The sequence below is a fragment of the Manacus vitellinus genome, unplaced genomic scaffold (assembly GCF_001715985.3).
Source record: "Manacus vitellinus isolate BGI_N305 unplaced genomic scaffold, ASM171598v3 scaffold_58_pilon, whole genome shotgun sequence".
In the NCBI taxonomy this organism is placed as follows: Eukaryota; Metazoa; Chordata; class Aves; order Passeriformes; family Pipridae; genus Manacus; species Manacus vitellinus.
The window spans coordinates 293,834-315,512 of record NW_021940671.1 but is presented as its reverse complement, the minus strand read 5'-3'; the positions used below and the strand labels follow the sequence as shown (position 1 = coordinate 315,512).

Here is a 21,679-nt window from a genome sequence, read left to right as displayed (position 1 = left end):
GCAGACAGGCGGGACCACGGCCCAGGGCGGCGGGGAGCCCCCTCCGCGGGGGGCGAGGCCGGCGACCAGCCTGCCCAGCGCACGGCGCCCGCGGAGCGCACTCACATCTGGCTGACGAGCTTTCTGCCGGGAAGTTGGACGGGTGCTGCGCCAGTCGGTCTCGGGCCCGGTCACCGTCCATCGCGCGCGGGCACCGAGGGGCCCCCCCCCCCCCCCCCGGGCACCGACCCGCCGCTCCCCCCGTCCCGCCTCCGCTCCCTGCCGCCGCCGCCGCGGAACGGCGTCCTGCGCGGCCAACTCCGAGCCGCCGCTGCCCCAGGGAAAGAAGTCCCTGCGCGAGCCCGGGGCCACCTCTCGCGAGGGCCGGCTCGGGGCTCGCTGGGAGATGTAGTCCGCCCGAGGGCACGACAGAGCCCGGCCCCGAGGGGTCGCGGGCGCCGCAGCCCCCGGTTCCCGCCGCAGCCCCGGGGCACCGGCCGGCGCTCCTCGGGCACGCCGCGGCACCGCCGCACACCGCAGGCACACCGCGGCCGGCCGCCCCCACCGCCCGCCCCGGTTCCGGCCGCCACCGCCCCTCCCTTCGGCCCGGCGGGTTCCTGGTGTGCGCCCATGAAGGCGGAGGGCGCACGCCGCCGCTCTCGGTAGTTGGCTGCGGGGGAGGCGGGGCCCCGGGCAGGGCTCTCCTGGTTAGCGGTTCCCCCAGGGCCCAGCGAGCCCCCCGGAGCCCTGTCCCGGCCTCGCTCGTCCCGCTGGGGTGCCGGAGGGGTCACGGCGAGGGGGTGCGGGGAAAGGCCGGGGCAGGCGAGCGGGGCCGGGGCAGGGCGAGCACCCCCCTCACCCCGGGCCCGGCCGCCCCTGGCCTTGGTCCTGCCGCCCGCACCAAGCCCCCGAGGAGCCGGCAGGGCGAGGCCGGGCCCCGCGTACCTGTGCGGGGCTTTACCCCGGGCTGCCTCACCTGCGGGGGGGGAGCAGGTGGGGCCACAGCGGGGCTCGGGACCTGCAGGGGCGTTTGTAACCCGGGAATAGAAAGTAAGAGCATAACTGTGTTCCAGCTGGCTTTCACCTCCTCGTCACAGGGTTGGTGGAGAGCCAGGCTGCCCCTTTCAGTGATGTGCAAGCCCAGGTGTCCCTGATGGGGAAATGTCAAAGTTACGGGGTAGAACCTCACAGATCTCGGCATTAATGTGGCGAAGAACGTGAACAAATCTGTGTTTGATAGAGAAATCAGAGCTGGAACATGCTGGAAGAGGCCTCTGCTCTCTTCCAGGTCACTTAATTGTTATACTTGTAACTACTTTCTAAGTTTTTTCCTCCTTGCTTTTTAGAATATTAAAGAGTCGTGATTGATTTAAGCAGTTCAACAAACCAGGTTCAAACCTTGCCAGCTAGCTGAGTCTCTCAAAATTCATTGAACATATACAGCTGACTAATTTATAAACTGTCAATTTTGACATAGTTGTTACTTAGTAAAGAGTTTAATCTCATAGAAACCTCATTAAAAAAAAAAAAAGAAAGTGTTGTTCTTATTATGGAAAAGACTTCAGGATTTCTGAGGGGCTTTCTAAGAATTCTTAGGATAATTAAAACAATTCTGTCAGAAGAACATGTTCCTGAGATTTCCCAGGTCTGTCTGGACATAGCACTAAACACTATCTCCTGAGTTTGGAAAAAAATGGAACTTTATTGGTAGGCCAGTTCTTTTTAGGGTAAACACCTTGTCTAAATATTGTTGGTTAACAATTCCTTCAAAGACAAGCAGCTGCTTCATCCAAAACAGAACATGACTATTGAAAGACTTAGATGACAAAAGAAATCTTGTTTCAAGATTGGGAAGAAGAAAAAAAAAAGAAAAAAACATAGTAAAAGACAATCAAACTCTTCAAATGATGCTGAAGCCATAAGAGAAAGCATTTTAGCACTGTATTAATTTTTGTTGTCCTTATGGCACTTTTTTGGTAGCACTTGGGCCACAGGCCACCTCCCAAAATGCACAAGAGAAAACATTACAACTCAATGAATTTGGGTAAGTTGCAAACTTGTTATGGATAAGGCAAAACACTCAGCTTAGAAAACTCCCACTTTTCAGGTTATGCTAGGGAAAAATCATTTAAAATATCCATATATTTAAATATAGATATGTTTCATGGTTGTTTTGCCATATACCCATTAAATATGAGATGTTTTAATCTTGATATGTCTAAGAAATAACTCGTAATAGGCTTGGGGGGGGAAAAAAACAAAACCAAAAAAAACCCCAGGTGTTTTCTGCCAAAACCTGTGAGTCAGCGTAGTTCGCAAAAGCAGTTTGCCAAGTCTCGCCTTTTGGGTTCCTCCCACACTCCAACTATACTACTAATGCTGGAGACTGAAAACGGCTCAGAAACTCAGCCCAGAGTGTGTGAGTGCATATTTCCATTAGTGATGTAAAGGAAGATGGTGGGCACAGACCAGGGGAAGTGTGTCATCATCTGAGCACTTAAAAGCAATGCTGAGATATGATGTACTACCAGATAGCCTCGTTTCTTTCCTTGTCAGGGGATCTTGGTCAAAAGGAGTTGTTTGGGTTGTTTCTTGTATTTGTAGAAGGTTCCTAAAGTGAAATATTTCAGAAAGATCTATTTTTGCGCAGTTGTGAATGCATAGAGAGGGACAATTCTGAAAGCAGTGCTGAGCAAAGCTTCTGCCTTTCCTTCACCCCCCTTCTCTTCCATTTTTCTTCAAAAAGCTTGAAACTGGCTTAAGTCTTGTCTACACATAATTGTGAACTCAATTGTCTTCTATGTACCAAACAGTCTCACAAGTGCCCATTACAAATTATCATGTAGTTGGTGAATTATTCCACTATTTGCACTCCAGTTAGTACAAACAATAGTTTTGCTCTTCATTTTACATTGTTTGTGGCATCACATTTGTTTTCTGAGCTGTTTTGGCAGGCACCCAGCTGCCTCCCCTTTCTGTACACTCCCTGCCTAGCTGATCTGTTTGTGTGACCCCTGCCCTGTTAAAATGTGGTGCATAGCCAGGTTCTGCCTCTTTGCATCTGCAACCCCTCAGACTCAGCATAACCAGCATTTTGCTCTAATCTTGCATATTATCTTGTCAGGCTTTCAGCTGAAGCCTGCTTTAGATCCTAACCCTTGTTACTCCCTAGGGAGAAATGAAGATGTGGGAAGCCTTAGGGCACAGATATTAAATTTCCTTCAGTGCACTACGACTTTTAAGGGCCCTAATGTATTTGGATCACAACCAGCACAACACACTGGTTGTTCTGTGTTAGGAAAAAGCTATGATGAATATGGCCTGCAAGAAAGAGGACAGAGCTGCAACTGAGGGGCATCAGCAGACTGAGAGTGGACCAAAAGGAACTACATAAATTTCAATATCAAAAGCAAAGTCATGCACCTGGGTCAAGAGTAACTCCATATACTGGAGACAAGCCTGGCTAGAATTCAGCTTTGAAAGAAGAGAGCCTGGGGCTCCTGAGGAGCAGCAAGTTGAGTATGATTCTTCCAACAGGGCCCAGCTTTGCACTAGGCTGTGTTAGCAAGAGCACAGCCAGTGGGTCATGTGAAATTATTATTTCCCACTCTATTCAGTACTTATAAGCCAAAAAAATTTGAATACACCATGCCCAGCTTTGAGCTCTTACTGACAGAAAAACCTGAGAGTTGAGTGGAGGAACCACAGGGGGCAGGAGCATATACGAGAAGATACAAGCACATGCAAGGCAAGAACGCTGGGTTTGTTCAGTACAGGGAAGAAAAGGGTAAGGTCAGAGCCAGTTGCCATTTTTTAAGCTAATGGCTACAGGAAAACAGAGCCAAACTCTCCTCTGTGGTACACAGTGCCAAGGGTGAGAGGCGAGTGTCACAAATAGTAGGGAAAAAAAACTCAGATGGATAAAGAAGAAAACAAATCTGGTGGTTAAACACTCAGTTTTCTGATTATTGACAGGGATGGAGAGTTTGCACTCAACAAGGCTCTCAGCATCCTGACCTGATTTTGAAGGTTTCCCTGCTTTGAGCACAGATTGGACTAGAGAGCTCCCAAGTTTCTTTCCAGTCTAATTTATGCCACAATTTTAAGAAAGCATGGGACCCCCACCAAGCTTAAGCCACCTGTCCATATGGCAGCAAGCTAAACAGATTTGGATACTCGACACCAGCAAGCTCTGGTTTATTTTGGGCACAGCTGATGCACAAGAAAATATCACTATCTGCGTAAAACACCTCTTTGTAGAGATGTAACTGACAGCCACGAGCTCTTGAATACAAAAATGTCTCAAGTTTCCATAGAAACTAACTTGGATAATCCTTCCTGCATCCAGTCATTTCTCTACAGTAGATAATCAAGGCTGTCAGCACAACTTTCCCACAAAACCACCCCCAAACCCACACATGCACCACACAATAGGAGCATCACTCTGTGACCTGGATGCTGGTCATAGAAGGGGTGAATACTTGGCTGGGTGTGTATCATACCATGTAACACCAATATCAGACTTCAGCACTCTGGATTATCTACACTGAGTTTAAAGCACAGGATCAGTGCACAGACAATGTCTCACCAGAAAATAAAAGCTGTGTTAGCTATAATGGCAGCACAGAAATTCTGTGGTGTAACAACTGCTCTGCACTTAAACATTCAGGTAGGACAGACCCCTCTAGCACATCTATTTTGCCACGCCATTAACTTTTCCCCTCCACAGTTCTAGCTGAGCTACTCCATTCCTATACCTTTTGTTCTTAAAAGAAGCAGGATTTTCAGTGAGCACAAGAGCAAGCCAGCATACCAGTTTCTCAGTATTTTGCCATTTGAATGATCAAGCTACAATCAGTTCCCTAAATTCCTCCTGCCCAATGCCAAATTCCTCAGTCATAAGCCACATACCTTTGTTGTGAAAGCAAGTATTCTATTGTTAATCAGAGAGGGGATTTTGTTTTTAAAAAATTACCCACAACCCTTTTCATGGGCAGTTAAGGAGTTATTTCAATTTAATAATCAAAAAACCTACTTTTTTTCATGCCAGTAGTCTGCAGAAGCATGTTGTGGAAATGGAGTTTGAATACAAGACAATCCCACAGAGCTACCAGCAAGTCACTGAGATACTGTAGCTTCCACTGTGTCCACAGCTTATTACCAGGGACCACTAGTGAGACAGTGCACTTTGTATATAATACAGGAAATAGAAGGAAGTACTAGATTTCCTTCATGGTCCCTCCATTGCAAGGCATGGCTGCCTTCTCTTCATTCCTAAATGGAATCCAGACACAGAATACAGAACATTTCAGTGTACTGAAAAAGAGCAGTTTTCTGTTTCTAGGTACCCCTGACGGTTTTGCTATTTATGGGGTTTTTTGTGTCTCTTTTGTTTTTTAACTCCTTGATTCAAAGTGACCAAACAATGAAAGTCTTCCTACACTTGTCTGTAGAAGTGCACATACAATTACTGACCTCATTTGCCTCCTTCCTCTTTATGTACTAGGCACTCAATAGTAATACCTTAAAGTTAATCCCTGCATAAACCCATGTCCTCCAACAGACAAATGCAGACCAGCATAACTGCAGGCTCAAATACCTTGTGCAGTCAACAGAGAAAATGTCTAGTCTGATTTTCTCTGCAGTTTCAAAGTGGTTGGAACAAGGACTTGCCTTCCCCTCTTTCTGGAGACAGCATCCCACAGCACATGAGACAACACTTGTTCTTTGCTACTGTTGAAGAAGCCCAGTGAGCCCAAGGAATTCCTCACCTTTTCCATCCTAGGGTTAGTCCTGCAGTACTCAGCCACTGAATCCCACTGTTAGCAGCTGACCAGTACTAAGAAACTTGCACAAGAGGAGAGGGGAAAGAAAACACATTACTCAGATTTCTGGGAACTTGGCTCAGTCACAGAACTATAGTTTCTTAATAAGAGAAGTAAGAGAGCAGAGAGGCCTCAAAAACATCCTTACAAGCAAGAAGCTGATGGTAGAGAGGCTCAGGATAGAGGGAACAAACCTGTTCTCTCTCCATTCTGAACTGTCCTGCTTGCATTACATTTAGGTATTTTGCATGTTTGTTTGTTTTAATAAAGATTAAGAAAAAAAAAAACCAAATTTGAGGAGGTAGGGTTAAATTATTTTGGGCTCAAAATATATGGTGTATTCAAAACATTTCCTTGAATTTTTAACATTGGTGGACACTGACAATGCATAAGAGTTCCTAGATACCTTTACAGTCATTCCCCCCACCCAGCTGGTACATCACACATGAAATAGCACATTTCCACTGTTTGGACTACCAGAGTTTTAGACAGTAACAAAGGCACAAAGCACACAGATCATGGTTAGACCACACAGTTTGAGAAGCAAGCTGCTGTGCTAACAGCAGTATCCCTCCCCAGAAAATTTGTAGTCAGCATTTAGAACTATACTGAGAGAAATACACAAAACTATCAGCTCACCAAGCACACTGCATTTAATCCAGAAAACTCAAACACCAAAAACAGCCCCCTTTTCTTTCAAAGCCCACAACACAACCCCCTAACCCTGCTTCAGCAGCTGCTCTTTGTAACTCACCCAACCCAGCTGCTCCTTGTGCAGCTTTTACAGAGCTGAGCACACTTAGCTGAGTGAATCTTGCTGGTCATCCCCCACAGCCACTTGATGGTCCTCTACCCTTCTTTGTCTTACAGCTCTTTTCTACCAGCTCCTAAAACTACCTAGATTGGAGTTAAGAGGCTTTTCTTGGCTTCTGGCTCAATGAAGACTTAACCACCTATGTCAGTCAGACACCACAGACTAATACCACAAATGTTCACCTTTAATTTGATAGCTTGGGAACAGTTTGTTAAAATGATTGGAATGAGAATTTTTCTAGAGCAGTCTGTTTCCACTGGTTAAAACTATGACAATAGACAGGTATACTTATTTATGAGCCTTGGAGCCCAGATTAGGACAGTAGGGGAGTACATGAAACAGCACAGAAGTTCACTGAATAGCCACAATGTGATTAAGAAACTTCACATATCCATGTACAAAAAGAGCTTATGAGTGCTGGCAACTTTTAGACCACATATACTGTACCCACTCAGTACTATGCAACATTTTTTTCCACAGCACCACTGACATTTGACCTACACATCCAAAACTGGTCAGTGGCAAATAACTGTGGATGGCAAAATACTCATGGGTAGCTATAGAGAGTGGTGGGTTTCCATATCGTAGTGTCTCTGTGCTCCAGACACACAAGACAGCTCTGGAGTTGATGTAGATGCATGAGTGACCACCCTGAGGGACATCCAGCTCACCAGGGCTAGCCAGGGTACAACCCAGGGGCAGAACTTGACAAAATTGACTCGCTGACAAAATTCAGCAAGTAGAGTCTACCGAATATCTGCAGGCTCAGCTGTTGACTGGCCAAAAATCAGCTGTGGAGGATGATTCAGCTGCACTCCCAGCCTCTGTGTTTGACCACACTGGGCTTACCACAGCTCTGCTGGAAGGACTGGTTTGTTCAGCTACTGATGACAGATGTGGTATAATTCGAGTTCATATCTATTAGAACTAGCAGTGAGATTATCTCCCTGCAGATCTCCAAGACAGCCTCACTTGTCACTGAAATGCAGTGCAGATACTAATGCTCCTATAGGCTACAGAATCCCCGAATTATTAACTTCTTATCTTTTTTGTATTTATTTATTTTATTTACTCTCTTTCATAATACCATTTGACCTTCCTGGTTCCAGTTACCATATTTTTAAGATAGGGTCCCTTCTGGGGCTTTACTTGCTGTGAGCTTCATCCCCTTTCTGTCACTCTTTAAGATTATTTGGATACAGAATATTCTGAATAGTAACTGTCTACAGTCATATTAATTAAAAGTAGATAAATAAAAGCTTGGCATGATTATACAGGTTTCTCACCCTACCCTGCATGTCTCTCTCTCTCTCTGGAAAGTGCTTCCCCTGCAATACATTTCTTTGCTAACACTTGCTGCGGGGGTTCAGTGGCCTGTGTAGTTTTATTCTCTCTCATTTATCTCTCCCCAGCCTCTCCTCCACCAATGACTACACTGTATGACACACTGTAAGATTGTATCAAAGGTCCTGACGTTTCCCCTACTCATGAAAAGTCTTTGAATTCAGAAAACAGTTCGTTTGTTACTTTCACTTCTGCTTTTTGATACAATGATTTTACTCTCATAGAGACTTCTTTTGGTACAGCTCTCTAAGAAGAGGAAAAGGTGTAACTTGTTTTGGAGCATTAACCACATTAAACTTCATTAAGAGAGTCAATTTGAATCAGTTCCTCATTTGGACCATATCTCACCTTACTTTGGTTTTGCTGCATTTATTCCCTTCTGGTGAAATGGGAAATTACTGATCAACATCTTATTACACTCACTGTTTCAGTTGCCTTTCTTACTATATTATCCCCCTTGCTTCAATCCATCACTCTTAGTAGTCCCCAGGAGCAAATCAAATGATACTGTAATGTTTTGTCTGCTTTCATTTTATTTCTAGGAAAAGCATCAACCTGTCATGAGAAATAATCCATTACTCATCTCTTCAGCTGATGATGGATAGTTTCCCTGTATAATCGACCTGAGTGCTCCTCAGAAGGATGTCTCACCAGACCTCCTATTCTGAGCTGCTGTCTTGGTTTTGCTGGCAAAGAGCAGACAGGCATCAATACACTTTTTAAGGGATTTTTCCATCCCATTCACCATGCAATAACACTTAGCTAGCTAACCTATTTTTTTGGACAGTGTAGGCTAACTTCCCTCAGGCAGCACAATAAAGATTTTCATGTTTCTTGGTGTCATCCAGGTAGCTCCTTCCTCACTGCCCATACACCAAATACCTGCATCGCTTTGAGAGATTTCCTATGCTGCACTTGCTATCTGTGGCTGGCACAATTAAACAATGGTTCCATTTCTTCAGTGTTTGTTTGGATTTGCTGGGTTTGTTTTGCTTTTGCTTCCCTGACTGCTGATAATCCCTTGTGACTGTCCCTTGTGCCACTAAGCTATTTCCCAGGCCACCGGAGGAGAGGCTGTTATTAATATGATAAGCAGCCATATCAGCTCTGTTACTTCCTTTTGCTAATTTGGGGTGTTTTTTAATGTGCTCTGACAACTGGATAGAGTCTATAAGCTGTAACTGCTACAACTTCTGACATCTTCAAAGACAATGGAAAGGGTAAATTACAGGATGGTAGAAGAGGACTCATGAGATTTTGAGTGCTTAACCATAGACACGAAACACAATCACTTCCAGCCAGCTTTTTACAGATGTTTCCCCATATGCTGTAGGGGACCTTCCCACTGTGCCAGTGGCAGCCCTAGAAAAAGGTACAGGATAGCCCTCTACAGTGCCTATGCTGGAGGAGATACCTTCTGGAGGGAATCACGGGGGAAATGGAGAGCAGTTGTGCACAATAGCTTGAAGTTGTCACGATAGAGAAACTCACAGTATACTGTATTTCATACAGTATTTTACAGAATTACAATTAGAAATGTGCTCAGCTACAGAAAATGGAAAAAGCAAAGACAGGGAGAGAGGAGAACTCTGATTCTCTGGTAAGATATCAAGAGAAAGATGGAAGGTGCAGTTTATATTGCAGCAAAGTTATCTGAGGATGTAATTTGGACTTTGTAAAAAAATCAGTCTGGTTTTTAATTATAAATGATACAGAAATGCAAAAGAAACAAGGGGGTTTGGTAGTGGGTTGGGAAGTGAAACTCTTGCTAAGAAAAAAATTATCCCCATATGATACCTGCTCTGGCTCTTGGACTGAAAACCCGAGAGCCAGAATACTTGTTTGAAAAACCATGTTCTGCCACTTTGGTGTGCTGATGTCCACCTGCCTATTTCCAGTATCATAATTCAGAATCATTTCTTCAGGGTAGAACTGTGTCTCCACTGACTGAAGAGTTGCTTTGATTTATTTTCTGTGACGGGCAGGGGTCAGAGGACCATTTGTAAAGCAAAAGCCACAAACCTTTGCTGATTCTGTTGTCTCACAGATTTCATTCTGCTACAGCTGGTGGCTGAGCATTTTTGCCTGGGATGGCGGAGGACCAGGAGCTGACTCAGCCACACAAAGCTCAACTGGAGCCCTCCCTCCAGCAGCGCACCAGCAACACGTACCGCAGTGCCGAGCACTCCCAGGCCCTGCTCAGCGGCCTCGTGTCTCTCCGGGACAGCAGCATCCTCTTCGATGTAGTTCTGGTGGTGGAGGAGAAACCCATCGAGGCTCATCGCATCCTCCTGGCTGCGTCCTGTGACTATTTCAGGTACCCCTCAGTCCGGCAGTAACGAGCACGTGTCTGAATGTTACTCAAACCTGCGGCACCCAAATCTTCTGTCTTGGCACACTGGTTCTGGATCTGAAATCAGACCCACGAGATGGAGCTGACTGTGTTTCAATATACTAACTGTGGCTTTATTCATCTCTCTGTTATTTCTCTACAGAAATAAAGCTCTTGTTCCTGCACACTGAGCTTACCTCCACTAAATTCACTGCCTGTGGTACTTGGAGGTTTATAAAGAGGAGAGACTATCTGAACAGATGCCTTCTGCATAAGTGCACTCTGGCTTTTAACATATCCTTAGCATTGTAAGACTTTGCCCATTGTGGTGATCATTTCATAATACACAAAAAGTCACTGGAAGTGGGTCACTCTGTTATGTGCCCATAGTGTGACTGCCTGTGCATTAAACCAGGCATTCCCCAGTCACTTTGATGAGTAGTTTCTTGGACTGACTTTATTTCCACAGAGCAAAGAAACAAATCGAAGGCAATCCAGGCAAATTCTAACTGGAGGAAGAACTGCTCTATCTTAGAAAAAATTCCTACAGTCCCAAGTTCCTCTGTTTTAACTCTTCCTCTGCACCCAAAGTATCTGCCTTTGACTATTGACTATCCATATGTACTGGGCCTGTATTTAAGTCCTTCAGGTCTGAACTGTAACTTTTAGATGGCCCCTACTCTTTTCCTGCAGAATCAAGAGTTACTTTGGTAGGTCCTGAAGGCCTGTACTCTTTGTATCATTAGCTTAGAGAAGAGGTAATCCCATAGAAGTGCATAGCTAGGTTTTTATCTTTCTGAATATTTTTTATGTTCCCAGGACAACATAAGATAAGCAAACTGAAAATAGCTTCAATGCAAATCTGCCATAGCATGTGCCATTGTCTGTTTTGCAGAGGAATGTTTGCAGGAGGACTGAGAGAGATGGAACAAGAAGAAGTTCATATTCATGGCATCTCCTACAATGCAATGTGTAAAATCTTGAACTTCATTTACACTTCTGAGCTGGAACTCAGTGTGAACAGTGTACAGGAAACCTTAGCTGCAGCCTGTCAGCTTCAGGTGAGGTACTGGAAGATGTGACAAAAAAAAAGGCAAGAAACAAAAGCAACAATGAAAGAAACAGAAAATATGGATATCTGGTTAGATCTAGTCAGGGGTGAATAAGAGCATGAGTCTGGATAAGGATTTCTGGGATGCTGTAGCCACTGGAACTAACTGTGGAAGGGTAGGAACAATGAATGAGTATTTGCACATCTCATTTGTGCCAAGGATTTCATTACTTATAAACATTTACCATTTCATCTAGAGGACTATTTCATATAGCATTCCATTCTCACTGAAGCTTATGAAAGCTTCCCTGGAACCTCTGGCCTATGGTAAAGGACAGACTTTGCTGCTCAGAAACTACTGCACTGCTAAAGGTCTTCCCCAGTTGAATCCATAGGCTCATAACCTGTCCTGACCCCTCGCTACAGGAAATCCTACCACTATAGTTTCTAAGTGCAGGGTTCACATGCCTCTAAGATAAGTATTTTTCTCTAATTTCCCCTGCAGCTAACTGCTGCACAAGGCTTTGGTACTTAAACTTTGTGAGTGCTCGCTTTGGTTGGTTTTTACACACTTGGCAGCACTTTGTCAGCAGAGGGGCTCTTGGACAGCAGCTGTTTTCTTGCCAGTAATTCCTCCTGCCAGATACAACTTCAAGTTGTATTCAGAAGACAGTACTGAATATTCATTTTCCTTTCCAATGGCTTCTTGTGCTCTTGAGTGATATATTTGTTACAGATACAGTCTGTTATATAGTATGCCTATAGGGCTCTGAAAGGACAAATATGGAGTGCTTGCAATACAGTGTGGCTAGAAGTTCTATGTTATGATCTTCTATGTACCCACGTTGAGTTCTTTTTCTCTGCAGAAAGGTGAATAGGGTACCAGTGAACATGGTGATCAGACTGTGAGGAGAGCAGTCATCTTGAGGAACTTTCTTACAGTCATCCCAGGCTTCTGTCCCGTGTCTCCCAAGCGTGAGGCAGATGGTGTCTGAAATGAAAAATCTCTCTCTCTTGCAGATTCCAGAAGTCATTAAGTTCTGTTGTGATTTCCTCATGTCCTGGGTAGATGAAGAGAACATCCTCGATGTGTACAAACTTGCTGACCACTATGACTTGAGGCATTTGAGTGATCAGCTGGACTCCTACATTTTGAAGAACTTCACAGCTTTCTCAAGGACACAAGTGTACCGACAGCTACCCTTACAGAAGGTCTACTCCCTTCTCAGCAGCAACCGTTTGGAGGTTAACTATGAGTTTGAAGTTTATGATGGAGCACTTTTTTATCATTATTCTCCAGAACAACTGGAGGCAGATCAGGTCTCCCTGATGGAGCCCCTTAAGCTACTTGAGACAGTTCGTTTTCCTCTGATGGAACCCCAGATCCTGCAAAGGCTTCATGACAAATTAAGTCCATGTCCTTTAAAAGATACAGTTGCAGATGCATTAATGTACCACAAGAATGAATGTCTTCAGCCAATGCTTCAGAGCTCCCAGACACAGCTGAGATCAGAGTTCCAGTGTGTAGTGGGATTTGGAGGGATGCATTCTACTCCATCCATTGTCCTCAGTGATCAAGCCAAGTATCTGAACCCCTTGTTGGGAGAGTGGAGGCACTTTACAGCTGCACTAGCCCCCAGAATGTCCAATCAAGGGATTGCTGTTCTCAATAACTTTGTATATTTAATTGGTGGAGACAACAACGTAAGTGGTTTTCGAGCAGAGTCAAGGTGTTGGAGGTAAGATAAGGATAATCCTGCTATCGTTTTTATTGCCACCCTGTTGCCTGTTTCTAAGTCAATAAGCCAATAGCACAGTCAGTACCCTTGCTGGCCAAAAGATTAGGAACTGAGCAGGAGCCTCACTGAAAGAAAACACAAGAAATGAGCCTTGTAGTAACAGAAAGCATCCAGCAGCACTTATGAGACAAAGCCCAGCCTGGCAGGGTAGAAACAGCTACTCATTCAAGAGAATTACATGTGCTACTTTCTGCCTTTTGGAGGGGAGAAGGAATAAGGGTGTGGGAACCAGTTGTGAACCTAGAACTCAAGGTTGTCTAGATGCTCTTGAACTAGGATTTTCTGGAAGTCCTCTTTGTGTAGTTTTTGTCCCAGTGCAAAGGGATATAGCAACCACACAGGGGTTTTAAGTAAAATTCTACTACTAATTGATTTTCAAGAATCAGTGTGCACAATAGCAGCATTCCAGAGTCCTTTTATAGTAGTTATTCTGTGACAGGGAAAAGAGCAGGAGGAAGGATCAGATTTAGACCTTCATGCCTATTATATTGCAGAAACAGATATAAACCCTGTTGTCTTTATATTGTGGTCATTTTTCCTAGTTTTAGCTGAGTTGCTCTTATTTTGTGGCATGCATAGTTTCACTTCACAAAGAGGTTTTTCTGTAACTAAAATTAGCAGATGAGTTAGTTTGATCTAAAAGTGAATCATGAGGTTCACTTTGAGCAGCAGATATTTGGGGAAAAGAATCAAAGAACCCACTACATATTTATGCCCTTCTTGTACTCTTGAGGATCCAGATTTAGTCTTTGTGCTATTTTTAGACTGTTTTACCTTGTAGAATGGCTCTGTGCAAACAGAGACTTTGATATGTAACCTGACAGCAGTGTATAAGATAATGGAAAACACAGGCTTTTATAGCATGATTATGTCAGCTAAAATACATCTTCTAAAAATAGCATAAAAAACAACATTGCTAATAATAAGATGTTGACAATGCCAAATTTCACTTCGCTTACAGCTGAGCTCAATCTCAGCCGAAGACAGAGCAGTAACCCACATCTGTGGTGCTGTCTGCTATTCCAGCAACGATTCCATGGCTGTACAGGTAACTTTCTTTGATCCCATTCTTTTACAAGGTACGACCCACGGCACAACAGATGGTTCCAGATCCAGTCCCTGCAGCAGGAGCATGCTGACCTCAGTGTCTGTGTTGTGGACAACTATATATATGCTGTCGCAGGCCGAGATTACCATGAAGACCTGAGGGAAGTGGAGAGGTATGACCCTAAAAGCAACACTTGGGAATATGTGACACCTCTGAAGAAGGAGGTAAGGAGTGCATTAGCCACACACACACACACTACTACAGTTCCCCTTCCTGATTTAATCTTTTTAGATGTTTTTCTCATGAGTAACTTTAAATTTGCTGATATTCAGATGGAAAACAGTAGCCTCTGTGTATGGGATAAATGAATTACAAGAAAATAACAATATATGTAAATTACATTGTCATCTTAAATGCTTATTTTTCATGTTTTCTTGTTGGTTTTGCCTGCACCCTTATTGTGTTAATCCTTAAAAGTGTTTAAAATTGAACACATAACATGAAGGAAACTCCCATTTCTCCTGGGCAGGTAAACTATGAGCCACAGTATTGCAAGCTTCTCACTTACAGTCCTGACAACATGATTTACTCCTGATCAGAAGAGATAATTCCCCAATAAGAAGGAACTTATAAACTTCCTAGTTCCTGGACACAGAAGTGAGATTGGGTAACAAGTTCTGGAATTGGGATTATGAGTGAAATGAGTTCTAAATTCTAATGCTGCTAAAAACCACAAGAACTTCCATTTTCAGGTTAAAAGTGCTGCGAAGAAGCAAGATAAATAGAGACTGCTTGATGAATATTGGTTAGGGATGAAAATTAAAATCCGGAGTAATCTTTCAAGAAACTATGCTGATTTCTACAACAACTTTTAAAATTCTTGGGCCAAGTGACCAGCACAAATAATGCCTCATAACTGAGAATCTTGGGACACCTTAAAAAAATAAATATTACTGCATTTTACAAAAGGGATGCAGAGGCAGAGGAGGATAAACAGCTTGCATGAGGTCACAAATAATAAATGTTGTATCAGTGCTGAAAATGTAAAAAGCCTGAAGATTCAGTTGAGTGCTACTAAGTAGAATAACTTGCATTCCTGATAACACTGCTTGTATAAGAAAAATCACCAACAGAAAGGCTTCCAAGTAGACTAGGGAGAAAGTTTATAGTATGAATAATCTTCTAATCGAGGAACACTAATGAAGGAGACCACTGCAGTTCTGGAAATTTTAGAAATTCTAGTGTATTTCCCTCAGAAATTCTTATAATCTTATAGAAACTTATAATCACTTAGAAAGAATTGTATGTAAGAAAATCCTTTCAGATTTTGATCTCTGAATAATTCATGAATAATGTCACTCCCTTAATGTCTATTCCATACCTTGAAACTTGGAGAAACACGTGAATCCAGGCCTCCACCTCTTGCTGTCCCCCGTGGCGATGCAGGTTTACGCCCACGCGGGAGCGGCGCTGGATGGGAAGATGTACATCACCTGTGGGAGGAGAGGAGAGGACTATTTGAAGGAGCTGCAGTGTTACGACCCAAGGACTGACCGCTGGGAGGTTTTAGCAGATGGCCCAGTGAGACGAGCTTGGCACGGGATGGCTGCACTGCTGGGGAAGCTCTACGTGATCGGAGGGAGCAACAATGACTCCGGCTACAGAAGGGATGTTCACCAGGTGAGAGCCTCACACCTGTGTTTTCCTTGGTGGAGTCTCTCTTCTGGATGCTGGCACGCTGATGTAATGCCTTTCTCCTACTAAGTGTACAAATAAAACTCTGCCCAGCAGTGGCTGCTGCACCAGCTCTCCCCCACTCAACTGCACAGCTTGCAATTTACTGTTTGCCTTGAACACATTGTCTCAACCACAAAGCATTAAAGCTCCAGCACTTGGAGTTCTTATCAATTTTAAAATGTTTTTGATGGAGCTAAAGAGTGTGTCTGAATGATAAAAAGGTGCTTACAAGTGAAAGCAATTATCCAAGTAGGTACCCAATGAAATCTAAAACTCTCCAATGTGTGGTGCAGAGACAGCTTAGCAGGTTTGTTATATTTGTATGTTCCAGCATTTTTTTTTCTTATGCTAACAGATGCATTATGTCTGACCTTATATTAACACGTCTCCAGCTCTTTCACTTTTGTGTGCATTTTTGGAATGACATACAGCTGTTACTCCAGCAGCAGGGTCAGAATTTGTGATTCAAAGCTATGTGGCAACTATGCACAATCTTCTGCTGAGTACTATACTTCTACTACACAGTGATATGCTCTCTCCACTATCAACACACTGTCAAAAGATGGATGATATTCTTCCTAAATAGTTTGCCATATGGCCAGGCTCTGTCACTAGGATACAAGTTCAATTTTGGCTAATCTCTTTCCTTTTTTTTTTTGCAGGTTGCCTGCTATAAGCCAAGCACTGATCAGTGGACAAATGTATGTCCACTTCCTGCAGGACATGGAGAGCCAGGCATTGCTGTCCTAGACAACAGGATTTATGTCTTGGGAGGCAGATCCCACAACAGAGGAATCCGCATGGACTATGTCCACATCTACGATGCAGAGAGAGACTGTTGGGAGGAAGGACCCCAGCTGGAGGATGACATTTCTGGGATGGCTGCCTGTGTCCTCACATTGCCCAGGGCTATTTTAATGGAGACAGAGAAATGGCTCTCAGAATGGCACGCAGACCGAATGAAGCATCACCTTGACTTTCCATCAGAAGTTATGAGCGTATCAGACTGGGAGGAATTTGACAATTCAAGTGAAGATTAGAAACCTTTACTATTTATTTTTTTGCCAGTGGATGAGGAATTTAAGGGTTGGAGAAAACACTTAAGAGATTTTATATGTCTTTCTTATATACGTAACTCAGTATTTAAAGGTTTTAAATATAAGCGTTGCGCACAAAATGCCATTCACAATCAGTGTCTGCCCATCTGCAAGTGTTCTGCACAAAAATGCACTTACAGGCAGTACCTGCCCACCTGCCAGAAAGCAGCATTTTTAAAGTAACCACAGAACTGCCATCCCCCCCCAGTTGTATTGAGGGTTTTTTGCCTTTGAAGGAGGCTTTTCTCAACCTTCAGCATGGACAGAAAAAAAGGCACAGAAGGCTCAGCTTGACTAGCTTCCTTCCTTCCAGCTTTCAGCTTGAAATCGCTTTTTGAGATTTTATTTTTCCTTTTCTTTTCGGTAATAAAACTTCCCAGCCAGCTTAACACAGGGAGGTGACACCTGGTGTCCCTCTCCTGTGCCAGGTGTCAGGCAGCTTGATTGGTTTTTCAGCAAGATTGAACATACAGAAACAGGAACAGTAGCAAGAAAGTCTGAACCTTCATCTCATCTGGGCATGCAGCCATCCTTGTAACTGGGAGAGAGTCTGTGAACTGACACCCACTCCTGAACTTCTCTACTGCAAGTTCTGTCAATGCAGTGGAAAGAAGATTTCTAGAAAAAAGCTCTCTGTACAGAGTGTGGCAATCTCATCGTTCCACTGTCAGACACATTTGTTCTCAACCATAAATTAATAAATCCTTGTCAGAACTTTTTTAACTGCTGTCTCAGTTTTATTAACAGTGATGTGGAGGCTGAAAGCTAGAGAGCTTAATTAGATCCTATAGTACTACTACAATATCAGTGAAGTTACACCAGCCTGGGAAATGGGCAATTTTTTCATTCTTTTATTATATGCTTTAGAAGAGGATGAAGAGAACAGAGATTGGTTTGCCACAGCAAAAGAAAAAAATAATGAGATAACAAGAAGTATTGAAGATGACATTGGTCCAAGACTCTGCAGTAGTTGAACTAATGCCAGGAGCTACAGCTGAGAAAGATAAGGCATAGTAAATCCTTCCTTCATGAGGCCTTAAAATAATTGGTTCCTGACTACCATCTTGCTTAACATTAGTTTAGAAGCTCATTGAACTAGTGTGATACCTGAATAGTGTGAGATCTTTCCTCTTGGAAGGGTGGGAAGTAATCAGTGCTACAAGTGCCACCAGAAAATCTTGGCAAACTACCAAAAGCTTTTAAATCTTGTAGCAATAACGGGGTTGCAGAAGGGCAAAACCAAAGTGACAATCAGAATGATTGTCATCATTCACAACAAATACTGGAATGGAGTAACAGATGACAACAAATCATCACATCACAACAAATACTGGACTTCAGTGCTACTTCAGACTTAGAGTGAGTTCCTGGATACCCCATTACTTGGGGATATTCTGTTATGGAAACAAAGATGTTTTCAAAATGGATGGATCTAAGTGATTCTACATTAGTAGGCTAGGCCTCTGGAAAAAGATTAAAGAGTATTTGCACACTTCTTTAAATAAGTTCAACAGCTTTTTCTTGGTAAGAGGGGCTTTGGTTGAATTTTATTCTCCAGCACAGTCAATTTTCACCTCAGTTTCTGAACCTTTGCCAATTGGCAAATAAAACAAAAGACCTGGTAACTGCAGGAAACCCTGTTTATGAGCTTTTTCAGAAAAATCTTTTTTTGATAATGAACTCTGGACTGCACACAGAGTCTGGAAATACAGACTTTATTACACTGCAATATTAGAGACTGATGAGTATTTCTGTTTTGCCTGAGGAGTTACTTTTAATGTGTAGGAATTAAATGCAGCTCTCAGACGTAAGGACATAGCTAAGCCCAGACAGCTAACTCCATGTAGTGCATTTTCCATTTTAACTAGCACTTCTTGACAGACAGTGATACCCTGTGTTATACAAAGTCATAGAGTTATTTATGTTGTGTACATAAAATGTTATTTAGCCTCTTTCACAATGAAAAAAAGAAATAATCATTCTTTGTCTGGCTCCTTTTCCCACGTGTACCACTAGAGGGTATAACTTACTATTACAAATAACCACGCTGAGAGGCTAATTCTTAGATTACATAGAATATAAGATGTTCATGAGTAATTAATAAGCCAAAGAAATATCTTAAGAAAGCTCGTGGGGGAGCTTTCCAGCTTCTACCCTGTCACTCCTTCTGTGTTTGAATACTGATTTTTAGATAGTCAGCTCATCTGTTACTCCATTTATCAGCGTATGCAATTTTGTGATTGCATTATTCATTAATGTTGCAGTTGGGTGCTGTGCAAAGCAAATCAATATAAGGCTTAGAATGCAGTTACAAGGAAATTACTTTTCCTTAAAGCAGATGATCATCTACCTTAGTGCTGCATTATTTATTTTTTTTTTTACTTACTGTTATAATATCCCTAAGCTACATGAACTAAACCTTAGGCAGTTGTTATTTGATGAAAACAAAGATTCTGTTGCTTTCACCCCCAAAATTTCTTTACACTTGAGCATAATGGGACTGATGAAAGTTACAGTATGCACTATCTTATTTGCATGTGTTTCATTGAGGTATAAAAACACGGAGTTTAGCTTAGCTCAATTGATCCTAATCATTTAGCAGTAGCTCATTTTAGTCCAGCATGCACCTTTACAAACTAACACATAGGCTAAACAATAATAAAATTGCTTTGCTTTAAAATTGGCAATTTTCTCTAACTTGGCAGACATAAAGCATTTCTTGTTTACTACAATTACCTATATAAACAAATTGCAGGAGAGATTACAGATTGATTACAGAGCTGTAAATATTATTGATCCTATCAAGAGTGATGCTTCAGGAACTGAGCCTTCAAGAGCCCACTTAAGCTTTCTGTTACCTCAAGAAAAATGTGTACTCATAGGGATTTTCAGCTGATTCCATAGTTTTTTATTTATAAATTCTCTGATGTCCTAAATGTGTCAGTCTTGTGTCTGACAGTAAAAAGCATTAATTTTTTTACAGTAAGCCTGAGAGTATAACACAAGACACTGTGGACAGATGGACAATGAACTAAGAAAGCTCTAAGTTATTTCTGGTCTGTAAGAGAACAATCAAACAGCTCTTCCAGAAGTGAGTGATCAAAATACCAACACTTAAACTGCTGATGCATTAGGAAGTCCAGAAGAATAATAATTAGGTTTCTTGATGATCTGTTTTCCTATTTCCTGCTAGCACAGAGGTAAAGCTGTACAGGCATATTTGCCAGATTTGTAATTAGTGGACTTGTATCCTGAAGTATTTCTGGCTTCCACGTTTGCAGAAGTGATTGTGATTGCTTCAGTTTTTGTTTCATAACTGCTTTCACTACTGTATTTCTTCTCCAGCTGTCTACCTCCAAATCCAACATATTCTTTCCCGTTTCCTCATAGTTTAAATTAGGGTCGTTAATTTTGCATTGGAACCATACCCAGTAGTTGATTTGAAACAAAATAAGGATTCTCATTCTGTACCCTTGACAGAAATTTACTTCTCCTTACTTAGAGATCATCCACAAATACAATTTATTTGGCATTCAGCCCAACTGATGGGGTGTGAAACTTCTGGTGAAAGAAAGAAGGAGCAGCTGGCCACAGGGAGAGAGGTACAGGACCTTCTCAAGGGAATATTCTGCCAACTGAATTTTTATTTTATCAGCAGCTGATGCTCTTTGAGAGCTCCCCAGCTCCTCCACAGTGCTACAACTATTTGGCCATGCTTTGAGGGTGGAAGCTGCCAACAGGTAAAGTCAAAGAGTATAAATGTATTTATATGTAATAAAAAGGTAAAGTGGTACCAGACTCTCATCCATTCTTCCTAAACCAGATGCAGTTGTGGGGATGTAATACACCTGAAATGACTCTCTTTAGTCTAGGAAATTGAAGCCCAGTCTTACCAGCTAACATTAATGATCTGGAACAAGTCCCCTTTTTCTCATATGGAAGTAGAATGTGGGATCCTTTACCTAAAAGATCTGCTCTAGTTTAACCACAGTTATTGAAAATGAGGGGGGAATCACTTGAAGGATGCACACAGCCCACATACATACAAGATCAGAACATCTAAATGTGGCACTTCCTTCCAAACTGAAAACCTCTCCATGCCTTAGAATCCTCTCTGGGTGGGAAGGTGGGTGTGCTGGTTCTCCAGCATCAGTCCAGCCCCAGGCAGTACTGCACAAAACCCAGTTATCATTAATACTATTTATTTCGGACATGTTTCAACTCTTGATATTTTAGTATTATCCATGCAAAACGGAGGCAAAATCACTATGTATTTGATCTACTGCATTTGATTTTTATTTTAACAAAAGTTGTAATTCAATCAAATGCAGCAATAGCAATTTTTATTTCCTTTTTATATACTATGTGTTACTAAATCTGTTGCTAACTTGTGGCTTTTGTAATTCTTTTTAAACAATATTTAACATGGTATTGCAAGTTCAAGTGCTATCTTTTAATCTGTATTTTGGTCATGGCCAAACAGAAAATAATCCAAACCTGTTCAAATGACACAAGAAAACATAACAACCTTCATAATCTATTGCAGCCTGTCTATATGTGTTTAAAACTCTTATTGGCAGATAAAAGAACCTAAACCAGTAGGAATGGATCAAAGGTATAGCTACTAAGTAAGGTTCCCTAGCAATGGATGAA

The 21,679-nt window shown here is 42.6% G+C and overlaps 1 protein-coding gene across 1 annotated transcript; it reads left to right on the top strand.

Moving 5' to 3' along the window:
- The first annotated feature begins 587 nt into the window (after nt 1-587).
- KLHL22 (kelch like family member 22) lies at nt 588-17,749 on the top strand. The gene is made up of 7 exons (XM_029963310.1): nt 588-641; nt 10,010-10,279; nt 11,190-11,355; nt 12,366-13,084; nt 14,224-14,416; nt 15,639-15,872; nt 16,592-17,749. The coding sequence occupies exons 2-7, from the start codon at nt 10,053-10,055 to the stop codon at nt 16,967-16,969; spliced, it is 1,917 nt and encodes a 638-aa protein (XP_029819170.1). The 5' UTR covers nt 588-641; nt 10,010-10,052; the 3' UTR covers nt 16,970-17,749.
- Nucleotides 17,750-21,679: the final 3,930 nt, after the last annotated feature.

Coding starts and splice junctions, on each gene's coding strand:
- KLHL22 (XM_029963310.1), top strand. CDS start 10,053: ATGGCGGAGGACCAGGAGCTGACTCAGCCACACAAAGCTCAACTGGAG. Junction 10,280..11,189: donor GCGTCCTGTGACTATTTCAG/GTACCCCTCAGT, acceptor TCTGTTTTGCAG/AGGAATGTTTGCAGGAGGAC. Junction 14,417..15,638: donor TGACACCTCTGAAGAAGGAG/GTAAGGAGTGCA, acceptor GTGGCGATGCAG/GTTTACGCCCACGCGGGAGC.